The sequence below is a fragment of the Atractosteus spatula genome (assembly GCF_055471065.1).
Source record: "Atractosteus spatula isolate fAtrSpa1 chromosome 10 unlocalized genomic scaffold, fAtrSpa1.hap1 SUPER_10_unloc_6, whole genome shotgun sequence".
Lineage (NCBI taxonomy): Eukaryota > Metazoa > Chordata > Actinopteri > Semionotiformes > Lepisosteidae > Atractosteus > Atractosteus spatula.
This window is the reverse complement of record NW_028296626.1, coordinates 721367-741727: the sequence shown is the minus strand read 5'-3', so window position 1 is coordinate 741727 and position 20361 is coordinate 721367. Positions and strand designations below refer to the sequence as shown.

At 44.0% G+C, this 20361-nt stretch overlaps 1 protein-coding gene across 1 annotated transcript; it reads right to left on the bottom strand.

Moving 5' to 3' along the window:
• Positions 1-95: 95 nt before the first annotated feature.
• Positions 96-15028, bottom strand: LOC148811927 (uncharacterized). The gene is made up of 4 exons (XM_088908699.1): positions 14659-15028; positions 8102-9535; positions 7686-8017; positions 96-110 (listed from the first exon to the last, which is right to left on the bottom strand). The coding sequence occupies exons 1-4, from the start codon at positions 15026-15028 to the stop codon at positions 96-98; spliced, it is 2151 nt and encodes a 716-aa protein (XP_088764825.1).
• Between the last annotated feature and the right edge of the window lie 5333 nt (positions 15029-20361).

Sequence of the window (20361 nt, the reverse complement as noted above, 5' to 3'; positions counted from 1 at the left end):
TTGGTCAGGTGTCAGATCACAAAGAAGGAAGCTCAAGCTTCCAAAAGTCAGTTGCTTTGCTTTCTGCCATTTGAAGACAGATGGCAGATCCTCCGTTAGGCTTTGTGCATCTGAGGGACCAAGAGAAAGACACAGAGGACAGAGCTGCAAGGTTCTGGAAGTGTTTAGTATGAAGAGACTCAGGGAAACACATGTTTTTTGTGAAGAGTCACAGAGAGAGAGAGACTGGAGTTAAGAGTTGTTCAGTTAAAGATGGCAATTAGCTTAGCTGCCCACTCCTGATAGTGAGGGACTGAAAAAGAGCTAGATTATTCCTTTGGAGTTTGTTTTTTATTTCCCTGCACTATAAATAAACAGTCCTGTTTCTGAGCCTTATGCCTGTATTTGCGCATGTCTGTTTCTCTGCATTAGCCTGTGTTTAAAGACTGTTACAGCAAGTCCAATGGACAGTCAAATGTTTTCATCATTTGGTTTTCCATCACAGGGCACATATAGATGCCAGCTGTAGATATTTTAATGTTTTATAGACACACATACAATACAATATCTATGCAATGTATTTGAAAAAACTGATAATTCTGTCAACCAAATTCATCCATCCATTTTCTAGCCATGTTATGCAGTACAGAGCTGCATGGCAGCTGGAGTCTATCCCAGCAAGAAACACGTGCCTGGCAGATACATCCTGGATGTATGTAGATGTGCACATACCTATATAACCTACCACTGTGGGAGGACTGTGGGAGGAGACCAGAGCATCTGAAAGAAACCCACACTAAACCGGAGAGAACATGCAAACTCACCACAGACAGAACCCAGGTCCGGAATTAAACCCAGGGCTCCAGAACTGCTAATGCAATGACAGGCAATGCCAATGTCCCAGCAATACACCCCAGGGAGCCACCGTGCCACCCATGGACAGAGCAAGCTAATTGGTTTTAGGTCAACACAATCATGCCCAACATCCCAAAGAAATTGGAGCTGAATTGCAGCGCAAACAATCATTTCACCTATATTAAAAAACTCAAAGAACTTTTGATCAAATCATAAATATGTTACAGTCACATTGTCAATAAGACGAGTCGTTCACATGAAAGCTTCAATAACTCAGTGAGAAGTGCCTGGCTTTTTAGAAGTTAGTTTCCACCTACCGAAACCTGGCGTTACTTCCACAGTGTCAAACACTTCATTACACAGCTTCAGCACTTTCAGATTTGTGAATCTTCCAAGCTGTGCAACTGAGAAAAAAAACAAAACATTACAATTAGCAGAGATCACAACTACAACTGTTAGAGTGATTGTTTACTTGATAAAAGACCTCTTACATTTTCTCTTCTATTATGTCCAGAAATAGAATACCTTCTGTACAGTTTGATCTGTGAAAAGGTTGTGCAAGGGAAATAAACCTAGAATCACAATTTATTTTACTTTTATTCACACACTGTAAAATACGTCCTCCAAGTGAAAAACAAATGGTCAGACACTCTAAACAGTAATTTCAAATGAAAATGAAATAGAAACACTGGCTGGACATCTTCAGAATGAACAGTGAAATGTGAACCAAAGAGGACAGAAGGAAACTATGAGAGTGCAGAACAAGATACCCAGGCATGTTGTTGAGGATAATGCCCTGGATTCAAGTGTTTCATAGCAAAAGCAGTGAACTACTCATGCAAGTTACATCCTGTCTTAGATTTCTAATTGATTTGGGATGAGCTGTAGACTTTTGTTATTTTGACATTATTTTGTCAGTAATATGTGAAAAAGTCTAGGCCAGGGTTACTAGTTTTGATAAACTCTTTAAAACCCGTTGGTGTGCTAGAACTGCTAGAACAACAATCTGGAATATGATCCATCAGAACATGGCACAGACTCATTGGTAGAAGGAAACGGCTCACCAAAAGAGCTCAGCTGAGAACCGGTGAACGCTATGCAGCCCAGTCTGAGCTCCTGCAGGCTAGCGCAAGGCAGGGGGCTGATGATGCTTTCCAATGCAGGACAGGAGTCACTTTCCAATACAAAGCTGGACAAGAGTGGGAAATGCGTGAAAAGCCACGCTGAAACAGAAACAAAAAAACAAAAACCACCCATCAGCAGCTTCATACTGTTACTGGTGCAGACGATGACTGGTCACTCCTCCTGAAAACCACAGCCTCTGGTTCTTTCACCAAGAAGGGCAGTGCAATCACATTGCAATAATACAGTAGGATTTTTCCCAATAATAATTACTGTATATTGATTTGACCTCAGCATTGTCCTTACCTTGATTCATTTTGGTATTGGTATTCTTAATTTATCTGCTTGTGCCTTTTCAAACAATGCTGTGACAACTCCCAAAGTGCGCTCTATTCCTTCGTCCTTTAACTTTCCATCAGCACTTTTGTAAGACTTACATTTTGGTTATTTGTAAGCATTAATGTAGCTTCTACTTGTCACACACTATCGCATTTATAAAGGGAAGTTTGTAGTTCATTACATAAATAAGTTTGGAAATTTAAGATGGAATGCAGTTCAGGCAGATATTTAGATACATGCAGCAATATTTTTTGCATTCGTATTGCTCCAAGGAACACATCTGTTCGGTCATGTTAAGTGTTTTTAAAGACAAAATGGTTTGATGTTTTAGAAGAAAATGCAGTCCAAACACCCATATTTGTTTGCTCTGGAACAATATTTTTGGAATCATGTTTTGATCACCTAAAAACTGCTTCCCAGTCTTGGTCAGGAGTAGCCATTCATTCCAACAGATCTTTGTTAGTCTGACTCATCCATCCATCCCTTTTTCTAACCACTTATTCCAGTTCAGGGTTAGGGTTAGCCTTGTAGCGCAGTGGCCCTGGGTTCAATTTCAGTGCTGTCTGCATGGAGTTTGCATGTTTTCCCTGTGCTCATGTGGGTTTCCTCCAGGTGATGCAGTTTCCTCCCACATTCCACTGGCAGTGCTGGTAGGTGAACAGACCCTGATCTGAGTGTGCATGTATGTTTGTATCTGTCTGCTCTGCAGTGGGCTGGCATCCCATCCAGGGTGTATCCTGACTTACCCCTGTTACTTGCTAGATAGGCTCTGGCTTCCTCATGACCCTGTACTGTATAAAGCACTTTAGAAAATGGATGGATGGATTAACCTGATATTACCTAATATAGTGTCTTCCTCTTGTTTGGTAATATTCAAGTACAGTTTCCTTAGAGTAACCACCTTACTGAATCCAACTGGTAGGGCACACACAATTCCTGGAGATGGACCCAGTACTAATTTCAGTTCCTCCAGTTTTGAAAATTTGTCCATTTGACGGAGTAGTAATTCTGGAAAATTAGAAAAGGCGGTTTATTCATTAAACTCTAAGCTACTAACAGCCAACTTTCTGTAGTAAAACCGTGTTCAATATTCGTGATTTCGCTTCTTTGCACAAAAGTGTTATAAGGTTTTACAATGTTATAAGGCACAACTGCATTAACATGACTTAACATGATTCTGGAGCAGTGCATCCTGGGTAATGCTTCAGTTGTTCAGTTTCCTTCAGGAAAGCGTAAGAAGTGGCTTGTATGTGGACCTGTTACCAGAGCAGTGCCTGTGCGCGACTCAGTGTTGTGTTGCCAGATAAAAGAAATATTATTAAAACAAATATCTTCCATGAATCCCTAAACTATCAATTTCAATTTACTTTCCTGTCAGTTATTCCTGTGAGGTAATAAACGTCATTACAAGACGATAGTGCTGCATTTTTTAACAATAATAAAAATAAGATCTAAAAAGAAAGAAAATGCACACAACAATGAAAAGAAAAACTTAGTCCAGTACATGGTAATCTGTTATATAGCAGTGATCTTATTAGTTTGCACATACAATAATTAGAATTATAGGGAGGACAGAATGCTTTTCTGAAGTTTTCAGTACTCATTTTCTTTAAAAATACTAATAACTAATATCAATTATTTTTGATATAGTTATAACAAAAATAATTATGGTTTTGTGAACTGTGGAACCACACATTATTTTCCCGCAAGGCATTAAGTTCCATGTTTGAAAATTCACCATCTGAGGAGACCTCAAGGCACCTAACCCTCATAAATACCAAAGTGTTACTGTACACTGTACTAGTACACTAGAGGGCACAAGTGAATTTCAAATTGGCTTCTTTACGAAAGCAGCTGTAGGTGTGTGGAACATGCTGCCCAGTGATAGTGTTGAAGCCGATACCCTGACTTCATTCAAGACAGCTAGATAAGGTCCTCCAGTCAGGAAGGGAGGCACTCCTTTACACAAAGGGATGTGGGAGCATGGAACAAGCTAAATATCCAAGTTGTTTCACAAATGGAAACCACAGGGAAGTACATTTAAAAATGAGCATGGGAGACAATAGCTCACACAAAGGGTGGTGGGATAGTTTTCTTTCAGGAAACAAATGGATGACATCCTGGGATCAATTCAGTACTAGCTACCAAATAAAAAAAGGTCAGAAAGCTGTTGTAGTGTGCTCTCATGAGGCACCAGTTCTGTAGGGGTTTGGGCATTTACTGGGACAATTATTAATTGTGGCAGTAAATCACAAAATGATTCTTTTTATGGCCTTAGAATCCAACCATGCGGTATAACTCAAACAACGCACACACACAGGTACTAATACACTAAAATACATTTATTAATACATAGAAGGTGCATGTAAATCTAACAGATCTTATCGTGAGGGTTAGCAGAATACAAAAGGTATATATTCATTCAGTTACAAAGAGTTACACATATCAAGAGGACATACGTTCAGTATATCATTCAATAGACTGTTTCTTGAATGAACTTGGTTACAACTTCTACATTAGATACTCAAAACAAGTACATAACTCTTAGGAATTAAATTGATATCAACTGGTTGGGATAACAATTGAATTCTCGAGCAGTAATGCAGTGAAGTTGAATACTCATCCAATCTCTGGGGATTCAGATCTCCCCCGGACAAAGAAACAGTTGCAGGCTTGTTGCTGTCCAATCCGTGCTCTCTGGCTAGGTGCCAAGCGGTGCTCGGTGCGGCTGGAGAGATTCCTGCTGCGCTGCTCTCTGAAGACCGAGCTAGTTAGTGTTGGCTTTAACTAGCAAAGTTTGTGCACAGGAGAAAACTGACTGTGGGTCCCAGCTGGTCAGGAAGAAGAACGGTTCGTTCCTGATGAAACGCTAGTTCTGAATACTGATTCAGCTGTCCACAGTTCCGACCTGTTCACGAGGCTTGCTGCTGATGCTAACCTCGGGTGGCAACCTCTGGTTACGCGCTGGCAACCTCCGCTCTCGACTCTTAGAACAAGGAAAGTTCTGGCACTCGGACACACTGGCCGTTACATGGTGGTCCGGGCTGAGTCTCAGGATGGTCAGGAGGCGTGCTGCGAGAATGTCCTGCTCTTGGGAGCCTTCTGCTCCTGGGTCGTCCTGCCCTGGAATCATTCGCACCCCTGGAATTGTTCTTTTTGGAATTCTTCTTCAGGCCCTCTGTGTTGCCTGTTTTTACCTGGAGGAACTTCAGGTCGTTCATTGGCTGAAAGTTTAATGGGCATCAGAGACCCACGTGGATTACTCGGCCCTACCAGTTCCTGATTGGTTGATCAAGGTGAGATGTGAGTAACTCACCCCTGACACTTAGGAATGCAGTCCAGATGTCCATCTGGCACTCCCTAGACAGATAGGCGCCAATGGATGACCATTGATCATGATAGCCAGGCTTAGCTAAGTGCATCCCCATTTGGGAGCTGTCCCTTATCAAAGAAACCTTAAATCAGCCTGCATGAATAGCTTATCTGTGGCTGCACCACAGAGATGAAGAGAGAGATTGGGCCTCACTGGCAAGAGAGTGCAAAACTTAATTCCTGTATTTTAATAAGCCTTGCCGCTACAGGTGTAACAGTAATATTATCAGGAAATCTTTATTCCTCCCTGCAGTCTCACTCTCTAACAATGTAAAATAAATGCATTATGACATTATCCATAAACTAATATTTCTGGTAGTAGCTGATACATTAATGCTGCACACTGGTATCTTTCCGGGAGTGAATAGGATGTGCATATAAACTGTGCATCATGTGATACCTGTCAGTTACACCTTCAACAGGCTGACAGGGTTAGCTTGAGAATACCAGCAGAGTTAGAAGATGAGTGTTAGTTGTTGTGAAGCAGGGTTATGAAGTGGTGTAGCTTCTTCTACACTCTGTTGTGTTAAATCCTGCTGGACCTTAAAATGGCTTTTGTCTTGTGTTTTTGTGTGTGTGAATTCCCTGAGTCAGGGTAGTGTCAGCAGGGTCTTGTCACAGTAGGTGAGTGTATATACAGTGCCTTCAGAAAGTATTCACCCACTGGAATTTTGTCGCATTTTGTTCCCATTACACCTCCACATTTTAACATTTTTTTCCTCGTTTTAAGAACACTAAATTCAACACATTTATGAATCAAAAATATTTTTTATTCAAGAACATTTGTTCTTCAAAATGAAAGATTTACATTTCTCATTTACAAAAGTATTGTATTACAAGAGATTGTTTGTGTCTGCAGTTTCTCCCATTTCAGCCAAAGAGCTCTGCAACTCTGTCAGTGTTGGAGCTGGCCACTTTTGGTCACTTTTCTGACAATCACCATTCTTGTCCGGTTGCTCAATTTGGTAGGAGGGCCTGATCTAAGTAGTGTCTGGGTTGTGCCATGTTTTTTCTATTTAGTTACAATGGGACTTAACGGTGCTCCTAGGAAGGTTCAAAACTTTGCCAATCTTTTTATAACCTTCTCCAGTTTTTTTTCCTCCTAACAACTTCATCTCAACGTTCCAAAGGTAGCTCCTTGGTCTTCATGATAGCAGGACTGATCTGATCTGCTGTTTCAGTGAGACCTCACAGTCAGTGATATCTATTGTGCAATCAAGCAATTGAACACCGGTGAATTTGAAATGAACACAGGTGTACCTTGTTAATGTATTTAGTGTGATCTCTCAAGATAATTGACCCAAATTAGGTTGTTAAAACAAAGGGAGTGAATACTTATCAATTAAGTAATTTTCCATTTTTATTTTTAATAGATGTCTTCAGAATTATAAATACTTAATTTCATTTTAACATTATAGAGAATTGCTTCTACAGGAGTGGAGAAAAACATTTAAATATGATTTAATTTGGCTTTGCAACACAGCAGAATGAGAAATAAACAATGGGGTGTGAGTACTTTCTGAAGGCACTGTATATATAGCTTGTCCTGTCTGCAGTTGCATTGAAAAAAAAATTGAAGTATTACTAACGGTGCCAAAATAGATTTTCTTATTAAAAGAGATTCATACAGTATCTTATTCTTTATTATTTACCCTTCATTGCATAAATATTTCTTGTATTTGATATATATGCTCTCTTATCCACATAAATTAAACTCTGTGACAAGAACTATTTCTGTTTTAGTCAACTGTAAATAAGAGTATAGTCAATTTAACTGACCAGACGAACTCAAAATTGGGTGACTACAAAGTGACTACGACTAATAGACATTTTGGGAACAAGTAAAGGTTTGTTCCATGCTGAAAAGAGAAGAAAATAAATGTTTCGGCTGTGGAGCCTTCTTCGGATGTCACATGCTGACGCATCTACCCACTTGAACTAAAAGACATTTTAGTTGACTTGACTTAGACTATGATTAAATAAAAAACCTGGTGACTAAATTGGTGTTTTTAAGTCACCTGACTGGAACTCTTCCCACACTGACTGTAGCTGAATGGTCTGTTTCCTGTGTGAATGCGCTGGTGCTTTTTTAAGTCATGCGATTGAATAAAACTCTTCCCACACTGACTGCAGATGAACGGTCTCTCTCCTGTGTGAATGCGCTGGTGGGCTTTTAAGCTACGTGACTGACTAAAACTCTTTCCACACTGACTGCAGCTGAATGGTCTCTCTCCTGTGTGAATGTGCTGGTGGGTTATTAAGCTACTTGACCGACTAAAACTCTTCCCACACTGACTGCAGCTGAACGGTCTCTCTCCTGTGTGAATGTGCTGGTGCTTTTTTAAGTCATGTGATTGAATAAAACTCTTCCCACACTGACTGCAGCTGAATGGTCTCTCTCCTGTGTGAATGCGCTAGTGCTTTTTTAAGTCATGCGATTGAATAAAACTCTTCCCACACTGACTGCAGCTGAACGGTCTCTCTCCTGTGTGAATGCGCTGGTGGGCTATTAAGCTACTTGACTGACTAAAACTCTTCCCACACTGACCGCAGCTAAATGGTCTCTCTCCTGTGTGAATGCGCTGGTGGGTTATTAAGCTACTTGACCGACTAAAACTCTTTCCACACTGACTGCAGCTGAACGGTCTCTCTCCTGTGTGAATGCGCTGGTGTGATTGTAAGTGGCTTTTCAGACTAAAACTCTTCCCACACTGACTGCAACTGAATGCTCTCTCTCCTGTGTGAATGCGCCGGTGGGCTATTAAGCTACTTGACTGACTAAAACTCTTTCCACACTGACTGCAGCTGAATGGTCTCTCTCCTGTGTGAATGTGCTGATGTTGTTTTAAGAGGTGCAAGTGACTAAAACTCTTCCCATAATGACTACATCTGAAAGGTCTCTCTCTTGTGTGAAGGTGCTGGTAGGGCTTTGAAATGCTAGAATAACAGAAACGCTGCTCCTCCCTGTGCCATAATGGCAGTTTGTCCACTCCATCTGAGCAAGGCCTTGAGTGATTCTTCCTCATCCTCTGATTGTGCTGGGGTCTCTTATTCTGCCAATGCTCCATGGAATGGTCTTGCTCTGTGTGCTGAGATTTGTTTTCTCCACCATGTCCTTCAGTGTGCTGCTCAGCAGTGTGAATCATCTGGGGCTCCTTCTCCAGCTCTCTGAGACTAAAACTGTCTAGTTCATTCAGTTGTTCCCCTCTTTTCCCAAGAACAGACCTACTCTCCAGTTCATTAAAACTTTTAACAATTTTCTCAGTAACCAGATTATTAAACCTGTGTGTAAAGCCATCAGATACTAAGGGATCATATGATTGTTTGAGACTCTGCAATGACAGTCTCTCCACTTGAACAGAACAAGGCCTAATTATCAAGCCCTGTAGGAGCTGCTGTTGCTCCTCCCTGTACTGACTCCTCTCTGTGTGCTGTGACTCAGTACTGTTCTCTTCACCAGGTACATCAGTCTGCTGCTCTGCAGCGTCAATCAACTTGGACTCCATGTCCTGCTCTGTAAGATTTAAAACATCCAGTTCTTCACTGTGCTCTCGTACAGAGACACAGCCCAGTTCATTACAACCTTGTGTAATATTGTTCGAGTCCAGATTATTAATCTTATCTATTAAATCATCACATACGAAGAGCCCAGGTGTCTCACTCTCAGGCTCTGTCTTCATCATGGGCACAGAGTCCAGATCCTCGACACTCTGTCTGCTCTCTGTGTGCTGCTCACTGAGTGTCTCTTTCCCTTCTGCGATAGTGAGCTCTCTCTCCTGCATCAAACTGGAGCCCCACTCCTCCTCACTGTGCTGCTGTTCAAGAGGAGCCATTTCCCCAGCGTCAGAGAGAGCACTGGTCTCTGTGCCTGTAAATACAGGAAAAGAAAACAAGAACTTATAATAATAATAAACTTTATTTTATATAGCACCTTTAAAGGTGGCTTCTCAAAGCACTTTACAGAAGGCCAACAACAAAAAATACACAATATAAGCATGATGAGAATACACAGTTAGACGAGTCAGTAGATGGTGGTACTAAATCCAGTAGGAGCAGAGGGGTAAAGAACAGATAAATAAAGGCTCTTCTGAAGAAGAAGGTTTTGAGTCTGGATTTGAAGAAGCTTAGAGAAAGTGACTCTGATATCCGTGGGGAGAAAGTTCTAGAGCTTGGGGCAAAACAGGAGAAGGCCATGTTACCCATAGAGTGTAGAAGGACTGGGGGACAAACAGTTGAACACAATTAGAAGAGCGAAGGTTCTGAGGTGGGGAGTAGGGCAATAACTCAGACAGGTACTGAGGTGCCAAGCCATAGAGAGCCTTTTAGGTAAGCAGGAGGATTGTTAAGTCGACACGAAACTTGACAGGAAGCCAGTGCAAGGACTCCAGGATAGGAGTAATGTGAATACTTGCACGAGACAAACTGGAAATTACAGCATATTAACACTGCACTGACAGAGATGGGTAAATACAGACACACTGACTGGACACTGCAGCATATTAGCACTGCACTGAAAGGGGTTAATATAGACATGCTGACTGGACACTACAGTACATTAACACTGCACTGAGAGAGAGGGGTGAATACAGACACACTGACTGGACACTACAGTACATTAACACTACATTGAGAGAGAAAGGGGTTAATACAGACACACTGACTGGACACTACAGTACATTAACAATGCACTAAGTGAGGGGTTCATACAGACACACTGACTGGACACTACAGTACTTTAATCCCCTTTCTTAGGCAGCAGGGTGACAACAGCTCTCCTGCAGCTCAGTGGCAGGTCCCCGTGCTCCAGACTTTCCGAGAACACATCCAGCAGGTCAGGTCCCAGCACGGCCCAGAAGGCACAGTAGAATTTGGCCGGCAAGCCATCAAGGCCAGGGGTCATACCATTACTCAAGACACTGAGTGCAGTGGAGAGCTCCTCCAGGGATAGAGGCCTCTCCGGCCATGCCCCCTCCTCTTCGGGGACCTGTGGAAGGTCTTCAAGGAACCTGCGTGTGCAGACCGAGTCCTCACTTGCCTCGCTGGAGAAGAGCGTCTTGTAGAACTGCACGGTCCTCTCCTGGATCTGCCCAGCCTCGTGCAGCTCCTGCCCTGTCTCCGAGCGCAGGCAGAGGTTCTGCCTGCTCTGGCCCGGTTTCTTCTCTAGGCCAAAGAAGTAGCGAGTCGGGGCGTCTACCTGTGATGCACTCTGAACCCTAGATTTTATTAGAGCTCCCTGTACTTTTGTGTCCAGAAGGCCAATGAGTGATTCTTTTTGAGTGTGGAGGTTATCAATTAGCCTCCTGTCTGCACAACACTCCAGAGCCTGGTGGAGCTCCAGAATGTCTCTCTCCAGAGCCTTCATGGACTCACGGATACCTCTCGTGACAATTCCAGTGTACTGCTGGCGGAACTGGCGAATCTGCACCTTCCCAGTATCCCACTACTGCCTCAGGGAGACAAAGTGGGCTTTCTGACTCCTCCACTGCTACCAGAAGAACACGAGGCAGTCACAGAAGTGAGCATCGTCAAGCAGTTGGGTATTAAAGTGCCAGTAGGCACTGCGGGACCTCACTGATGGGACGACGACTGTGCAGATGGTGAGACAGTGGTCCGACAGGCCCACTGGACAGATGGGAGTACTGCTTGACGATGCTGTAATGATGTTTACGGCAGTAGATGCGGTCCAGCCTGACCAGAGAGAGGGTGTTCCCTCTGACCTGGGCCCAGGTGTACTGCCTCGTGTCCCCATGACATCTCCTCCAGATGTCAGTGAGGTCAGCTTTGACAAGGATCCTGCGCAGCTCCCTGGCCGACAGGCCATGTGGCTCTCCGTGATTCCTGCATAATTCCTGTCCAGTGTGCTGCTCTCTGTGCAGTTAAAATCATCCCCCAGGAAGACCAGCTCTTCAGGCTGGCAGGTCACCAGCGCATTTTCAAGCTCCCTGAAGAAGGTGACCCTCTCTCCGCCGTCTGTGGATGCGTAAATGTTAATAAAAACAAAGGTTTTCTTCCTGTAAACTACTCGCATGAGTAACAGGCGACCTTTCACAACCTCATGGACGGCGATAGAGAGGGGCTTGAACCCCACAGAGAACAGCACCGTGACCCCCGTGCTCACAGGGGACCCATGATTGTACACAATGTCCCCCTGCCACTCCCGCTGCCAGGCAATGATGTTGGAGCTGTCGGTGTGGGTCTCCTGCAGGAACGTCACCTGCAGGCTGTTTTCTTTGATGACCTCCAACACCGCAGCTCGCTTCAAAGCCCTCCGGCACCCATTGGTGTTCAAACTCCCTATTCTAATGCCGCCCATGTTTGCGGAAAAGAAAAAAAGAAACAACATAAAACACGAACAGACACATAGCACGCAGACGGATAGTGATGTGATGTAAGAGACGGGACTCATTCGTGCTGAGGTGCATTCCGCGGTCCTGCCCTGATCTTACCCAATAAGCTCTTCAGGCACCATCTCTCTTGATCGCTGAAGTCATTCGCACCTGAGCCTTTTCAGATGGTGCGTCGCGGAGAGGACAAAGAGCTCAGTGTCGGGAAAAAAGTCCTCGACCACAGTTCCCCTCTTACCTTTAGTCTTCTCTAAGAACTCCCTGATGCTCTGGAAACTGTAGCCTACTCTGCAGCTCTGCCGGGCCGAGGAGCCCGAGGCGAGAGAGGAGTCTGTGAAGCCGCCCTCGTCATCGTCGCTCCCGGACTCCGAGGAGCTCCGGGCGGCGGCGGCGAGGACACTCCAGCGCGTCCTTACTCTCCCAGTGTCTGAGTCACTCGCGGCCCCCGGGCCGGCGACAGAGCCGCCCTCCACCGAGCTCTCTGTGCTGTGCTTTTTCTGCACCGCACTCTGCACAGATTTTTTTGTGCGCTTTCTCCACGGTGTCTTAAAACCATCGTCTATTTTTCCGGATGTTAATTCATTTCCTCCCCACACTGTGTCTACAGTTTTCGCTGGCACTTGTGACGAGTTTTCCTCCGTCGGTGTCACTGCCTGCTCTCTCTCTCCCTGACTCTCCTGAGCAGCTGGGCTCTGCAGCTCCCCTGCTCCACCAGCGCTCGTATCTTGCTCCCCGGTGTGGGGAGCTCCTATCTGAGGGCTGAGGTGGTCCACTCTTCGCTATCTGTTCTCCTGCATGGGACACCACCAGCTCGGGCTCACCTGCCCCCTCCAGCGATCTCCTCTCCTGCACCCCGGCCGTGGGCTCTGCCTCCCTGCTGCCTCCCTGCACTGCTCCACTCCCCGCTGCCTGACGCTGTCTCCTGGCCTCCTGTGCACCCTGGGGCTGAGGCTCCCTGCCCATCTCATACTCCACCTCCGGGCAATTCTTCACCACATGCCCCTCGCTCCCGCACCTGAAGCACTTCGTCGATTCCAAAGTCACGAATGCAACATAATCACAGGTGTCAATCCGAAATTTAAGATCCACATTGATCTCTTCCATGGGGTTTTTTAAGATGCCCTGCAGCCCAGAGGGACCCTCCTGATCGGAGAGACCACCTGTCCGTAACGGGACAGCTCCCTCTACAGCAGCTCGTTCCTCATGAACGGAGACACATTGGAGAGGGTGATCCTCCAAGCTGGGGCCGCGAGCGGCAGCACCGGGGTGAAGGTGCCGTCCAGGACGACCCCTTTACCACCAGGGCATTTGCCAGATCAATAGATTGCAGGAAAATAACTATCCCTCCACTCATGCGGGAAGCGACTTGATGTTCCTGCAGCCCACAACCTCCCCGACCGCAAGAACGCACCTCTCCAGCGGTTCATACAGACACACTAACTGGACGCTACAGTACATTAACACTGCACTGAGAGAGGTTCATACAGGCACACTGACTGGAAACTCCAGTACATTAACACTACACTGCAATCAGAGAAAGGGGTTAATACAGACACACTGACTGACTGGACACTACAGTGCATTAACACTGTACTGAGAGAGAGGGGGGTTAATACAGACACACTGACTGGACACTACAGTACATTAACACTGCACTGAGAGAGAGGGGTGAATACAGACACACTGACTGGACACTACAGTACTTTAACACTGCACTGAAAAAGGGGTTAATACAGACATGCTGACTGGACACTACAGTACATCAACACTGCACTGAGAGGGGGGGGGGGGGGGGGTTAATACAGACACACTGACTGGACACTCCAGTACATTTACAATGCACTGAGAGAGGGGGGGTTAATACAGACACACTGACTGGACACTCCAGTACATTTACAATGCACTGAGAGAGGGGGGGGTTAATACAGACACACTGACTGGACACTACAGTACATTAACACTGCACTGAGAGAGGGGGGGGTTAATACAGACACACTGACTGGACACTACAGTACATGAACACTGCACTGAGAGAGAGGGGGGGGGGTTAATACAGACACACTGTCTGGACACTACAGTACATGAACACTGCACTGAGAGAGAGAGGGCTTGATACAGACACACTGACTAGACACTACAGTACATTAACACTGCACTGGGGGGGGTTAATACAGACACACTGACTGGACACTACAGTACATTAACACTACACTGAGACAGAGAGGGTTTAATAAAGACACACTGACTGGACACTAGAGTACATTAACACTGCACTGAGAGAGAGGGGGGGGGTTAATACAGACACACTGACTGGACACTACAGTACATGAACACTGCACTGAGAGAGAGAGGGCTTAATACAGACACACTGACTAGACACTACAGTACATTAACACTTTATACAGACAAGGACAAACTGGAAATTGCAGCATATTAACACTGCACTGACAGAGTAGGGTAAATACAGACACACTGACTGGACACTAGAGTACATTAACACTGCACTGAGAGAGGGGTTAATACAGATACAGTGGATTAATATTCCAGAGGAGTTAATACAGACACAGACCTCACCAGTGAGGAAGTTATAGACACTGGTTTTAAACACACACACATACTCTGACTTCATACACGTCACTACACTGACCTGACAACAGTTTCATGTCCATTTCTTCTTTTATTTCTGCAGTGACTTCACAGGGAAGCGTCTGGGTACCCTGATCTCCTCTTGCTCCCGAATCCTCCTCCCACAGCTGCAATCTCCACTTCAAGCTCTCGTTTTCCTTCTTCAGCTGCGCCATTTCACTCCCGACACTGTCCTCCACACACTGTGTGATTTTAAACACGGCCCGTCTCACCAGGACCTGGGAGACGCTGCGGAGTTTGTCTTCAAACTCGTTCTCAGAGTCAGACATCCTGTTTCCAAAAACTTCTGACACTTCATACACGATCGATTTGAGCAAAACGTGCATGAACGAGTCAAGCTGGATTTGCAGATTTAACAAGTACTCCGCCATCCTTCTTCAGAGTCGATCAGAAACAAAGGCTGACTTGCGATGTTTAAACAGAACAGCTTCTTTATTTTTATTCTGTTGTCAGGGCTGTGCTCTGTTCAAGCATAAACACAGTTGACAAGATGCTACGTTTTCAGAAACTGAAGTTATTAAAAAAACAACTTTCTTCTTTATAGAAAGAAAATCATTCAAGCACCCACAGGTATGCTGTGTAGCGCCGTGTGATGACGTCATTCGTTAGCGCGGCCGCGGCTTCAAAACAATCGAGAAGCGGAGCTGAGAAAGAGGAGTTTCTGCAGCCGGATATAAACTTAACTGCACCTCCTAGCGCCACCTAGTCAAGAGGAGTGAATCACCTGCGACTTGCGCCGTTCGTAAGTGTGAATTTTGTGAAACGGAACAGATTTATTGTTTTGCCCTTCCACAACGAAAACGTCTCCCTTTGCAGGTTTTTGGTTAAAGAAAAAAAAATGCTGTCATATTCTTCCCAGCTGGCAGTATTTATTCTGCACCATAAGCAAGATTTGTATTTCATATTTCGCAAATTGTATGAATTTCTCGAAAAACACGTTGTTCCAAGAAAGGAAATAAATACTTCCAGTAACAAAATCAAGCCATATGTGATTGTCCTTAATGATACATTCTGTATGACAAGACAGGAAGAAAGGCACCTCAGGATTTCGGACACAGGATCTCCTGTATATTGAGAGAAGTTTAAACCATCTGTCAGTTTATATGTCCAAGGAGCTCAATTTGCATTCCATGTACAACAGCGTGTCCTCTACACCCGCCACTGAAGCACAGCACAGGCTCAGCATCTTGACATCTCCCTAACAGAGACACGCAGAGACCTTTTGGTGGGCAGTGGCTCAAAAGGGGAGAAGAGACCATTTCTGGAGCAGGATTTGTTACGTTGGAGTACTCTGGACACAAATCAGTGCCCGCTTGTATTTCTGTGTTTTTTTTTAATTTTACAGAAAGTTTAAATGCGACTTTGAAGGCATTATAATTCACAACCTTGGCAAAAAATGGTTGTCCATAATTGTTGATTATGTTTGATTAACAGACAAAATATGACAACCCCTCTACTGAGCATATACTTTATTTTCCTGATGTAACACTTAATCTTAACAAGAGGGCAAAGTAAATAAAATAATTAGCATCTAATTGCATGCAATACCAAATGCAATCTCTTTCCATCTTAAGAGCAAGGGTTCACATGATACATCAATTCAATTTTTTTTTCCCAAAAAAGTGTCTATTGTGGGACAAATACTGCTTGAGCAGCCTCTGTTCCTCAACCACCTGGCTCAGGTCTCGATGGAGTAGATGTTTCTATGAGGCTGAATTGTCTTAGTTCAGGGATCTTCTTTACGAAATAAAGGATGGCTTTCTACCTGCTCAAGCTATTGTCGACACTGTGCGGGAGGTTGACGATGAGCTGTCTGGCAGTTAGATCCGCCAGGACTTTGAGCAACTCAAACTCAGCCTCCTGGACAGCTGGCTGGAGAAGCTGTGACCGGTGCATGGCTCAGGGAGATGACAGTGAAGTGGGGGGACCATGGGGTGAGCCTCCTGGGGTGCACCACCATCGTGTTCCACAGGCTGGTTGTGGCAAAGCAGTTCAGGGCACCGGTCTTGGAGGTGGTTTGGGGAAAAATCTTTCCCCACTTCGAGCCGGCATGGCTGTGGGTATGTCTGAGGCTGCCTTTCCTGCCCCAGAGGTTGAAGCAGCTCAACAATTTCATCCAACATAATTGCATTTTATGAAAATTGTGCTGCAGCACCTTCTGTAAGTCTGTTGTTTCCCACAGCTTGTGAGAAGAAGAGAAAGACCCCTATCTCTTTTGCCTTCCGTTACTCCCACTCAGGGGTCTTTCCACTGACTCTGTGAGGGGCAGGTGTGTCCAGTAGATTATCGAGTGGAAGTTAGGGATGTTGGAGATGCAGCTCCTTGCATTCACAACAAGAGTCACCAGCAGCAGCAGCAGTAGTGCCTGCAGCTTTCCATTCTGTAGTGGTTTCGCCTAAACGAAAGGTTTCCCAAGCGGAAACAAACCACCTTTTTTCGCATGCTTCTCAACTGCATAAAGGTCCCTAGCGACAGGCCATCTTTTCTCAATGTATTTCTGGTGTTTCATGGCATCTCGTACCAAATGCACTTTCCTTCTGTACACGGAGCTGATCACTTGAAATTTGGCTGTGCAGAGAGACCAAGATGAGCTTTGTCGACTCCAAAGCAGCTCCTTTGTAAAACGCTGTTTGTTCACATCACTTATGTGGGGCTTATACACGGCGGTCTCTAAAGGTCTTTGCTACCTGATAGTGGGGCATTGCAGTAGTCTAACCTGCTGTATGCAAGAGCATGCATTAATTTCTCTGTGTCTTGAGTGGAGAGAAACTGCCTTAGTTTTGCAATTTTTCTCAACTGTAGGAAGTATGTTTTGATACTCTTTTAACATGAGAGTTAAACGAGAGCCTTGCGTCTAATATGGTTATGTGCTGAGTCTTTGAGGCAAATTTTTGAATGCTCTGAGTAAAGTGCTGAAGTTATAGTAGTCCTATCAGTATTGTAGCCACCAAACAACAGAACCTGTTTTATCAGAGTTGAGGAACAAAATGTTTTCACACATCCAAGTCTTTACTTCATTAATGCAATTCGATACTTTATTGATCCCTCATGGGATCAATAAAGTATCTATTAAATAAAGTGATAATAGACGAGTTGTTGTTAGGTGTAAACAAAATGTTTATTTGAGTGTCATCAGCATATGAATGAAAGTTAATATTATGTTTTCGTATTATCCTACCTAGCAGCAGCATGTACAGAGAGAACAATATTGGCCCCAGCACTGATCCCTGTGGTACCCCAAATTGACATTGAGGAACCAGTTCAATTATTAGATATTGGAACATTTAAAAAGCATCAGATATTTTTTTCTTGATATTGCATTTATACTTTATGTTACTCTTTTCTATATATTAACTGTAGAAGTCCTTCCCAATTTTTTTCAAATATCACAATTTGTAGGCATGGAACTAAGGCATGTTATATCAGAATTTATTTTACCTTCGTTTACACATTATAACACTCAACCTCTAAGTAAATAACAAATGCTCAACCATTTTGAACAGTAATTATAAATCCTCTCAGTCAATAACTTTGGAAAATCAAGTTAGAAACACTTAATCTCTGTCTGTAATAGATTCTTGTAAATCTTGGATTTTAAATAAGTCTACTGTAGCTGAATATATTTCATGTAAAAGCAGAAATGTTGCACATCCTTAATCTCTTTAATTACCTCTCTGCTACATAAGGCATCTCAGAGAAAAGTATTAAGGGGGTGGTATAAAGAATCTCCACTTAATCTCAATCTCATCTCTACTTAATTGGATTTCTTAGCAAAACCTTAACCCACTTGATATTCGCAAGAAATGTGATTGTTTTTGTGAAACAATTGAGTACGTACTGTACAGCCTTTAATATGCGATTGTGAATTTTCCCGTATTCTGTGGAGGGAACAGAACTGAAATTAAGGAAATACATATTTAAAGGGGGTGAAAGTCTTAAATGTGTTCTTTCATATCTGGGCGTTTGAATAGATTTGTTGTATAATTTATTGTGATTTCACTCCATACTTCTTTTTTTCAGGAGAAAGTAGTAACATTGGGGATTTGAGGGTACAGAAAATACATTGTACTGTAAGGGAAAATGTAAGGTTATGTTAAAAAAGAAACTTTTCAGCACCCTTTTGAATGTGATTATTAGACACCTGTTGAATCTCAACCGGGGTTTCTTGAGACATCATTCAGCGAGCAAAGCCTCCCTCTGGACTCCGCACTGAGTTGAAAGCTATGCGAGCTGCTCACTGCTTGTTCTGTACTGTTACCAGAAATCAAGATAAATCATGTCAGACATTTTTCCATCTTTAATGTGACCTACTGTCACGTACGTCCAAAAGGACTAACCGTGGAGAGCAGGAGAGTGGAAAAAGACCCATATGCATAGCGACGGAACGGGGAGTTAGCCCGGGCTCGTTCGTGCAAAGAGTTCAGGAGTGCCGTATAGAAACCTATGCCCTCAGGTAGCGGACGTGGGGCGACCTGGTGCTAGGCGGGTCTCAGGACATCTGAACGTCAATGCTGAGCCAGGGCAGAGTGCAAGACCCGGAAATATATAGCCCCAGAGAGAGAGAAATACCGGAAGGACAGCAAATAACCGGAAATGAGAGACAGGACAGAGAAGGAGCACCCTCTGGCTGCAGAGGGCGTGACACCTACAACACTCTGGTTGCATAAGTGTGCACACCCTTTTATTATGGGGGCTGTAGCTGTGTTCAGAGTTAACCAATCACATTCAAAATCAAGTCTAAAGTTAAGTAGCATACACCTGCCATTAATGAAAGTGATTCTGATTAACCCCAAATAAAAATCAGGTGTTCTTGTAGGACTTCCTTGAAACTTTAGTGGTTGAAGTCTACTGGAAAAGCCATGGTCCTCAAGGAGGTGATTAAAAATATAAGGGATCTAATTGTTGAAAGGTACTGATCAGGAGAGGGGTATAAAAGAATATCAAAGGCATTGGATGTACCATGGAGCCCTGTGAAGATTATCATCAAATGTGGCACCACAGGGACATTGACAAGATCAGGACAACCCTCCAAAGTTAATGACGGGACAAGGAGAAAACTTATGAGGGAAGCTACCAAGAGGCCTACAGAAAGCTACAGAGGCCTACAGAGCTGCAGCAATTTTTGGTGGGTATTGGTCACTCCTTGCATGTAACAACAATCTCCCGTATTCTGCACGTCTGGGCTATGGGGTAGGAGGCAAGACAGAAGCCATTTTTCACAAAAAAATAAATCTAAATTTTGCAATAAAATGCATTCAGTCACCCTAAAAAATGTCTTATGGTCTTATAAGACAAAGGGTGAGCCTTTTGGCCTTAAGTTTAAAAGATATGTTTGGTGCAACACAGCCCATCTTCACACACCACTTGGTGGTGGAAGCATCATGCTTTGGGGATGATTTTCTTCAGCTGGGACAGGGGCTCTAGTCAAAATAGATAGGATAATGACTAGCTCCAAATATCAAGATATTTTGGCACAAAACCTGCTGGCCTCTGTCAGAAACCTGTCATCTAGACACTGTTCCCAGAGCTGGATAAGTGACTCCAGATTCTACAGCTCTCTAGCAATAGAGAAAGTCAGGCTACAGAAGTGGAGAAATGGAGAAAATCTCCTCTTCACAATGTGGAAAAATATTACTGAGACGAGTACATTTCTTGAAGTTCAATACTCTATACAAGTTACCCCTTCCCACCTGGCAAAATTTAA

Bases quoted from the DNA above. Each gene is read 5' to 3' on its own strand.
- LOC148811927 (XM_088908699.1), bottom strand. From the start codon at position 15,028: ATGGCGGAGTACTTGTTAAATCTGCAAATCCAGCTTGACTCGTTCATG. The intron at 9,536-14,658 runs GTCAGTGTAGTG...CTGTATTTACAG, and splicing joins GGACATGAAACTGTTGTCAG to GCACAGAGACCAGTGCTCTC. The intron at 8,018-8,101 runs ATGACTTAAAAA...TTATTCAATCAC, and splicing joins GAAGAGTTTTATTCAATCGC to ATGACTTAAAAAAGCACCAG.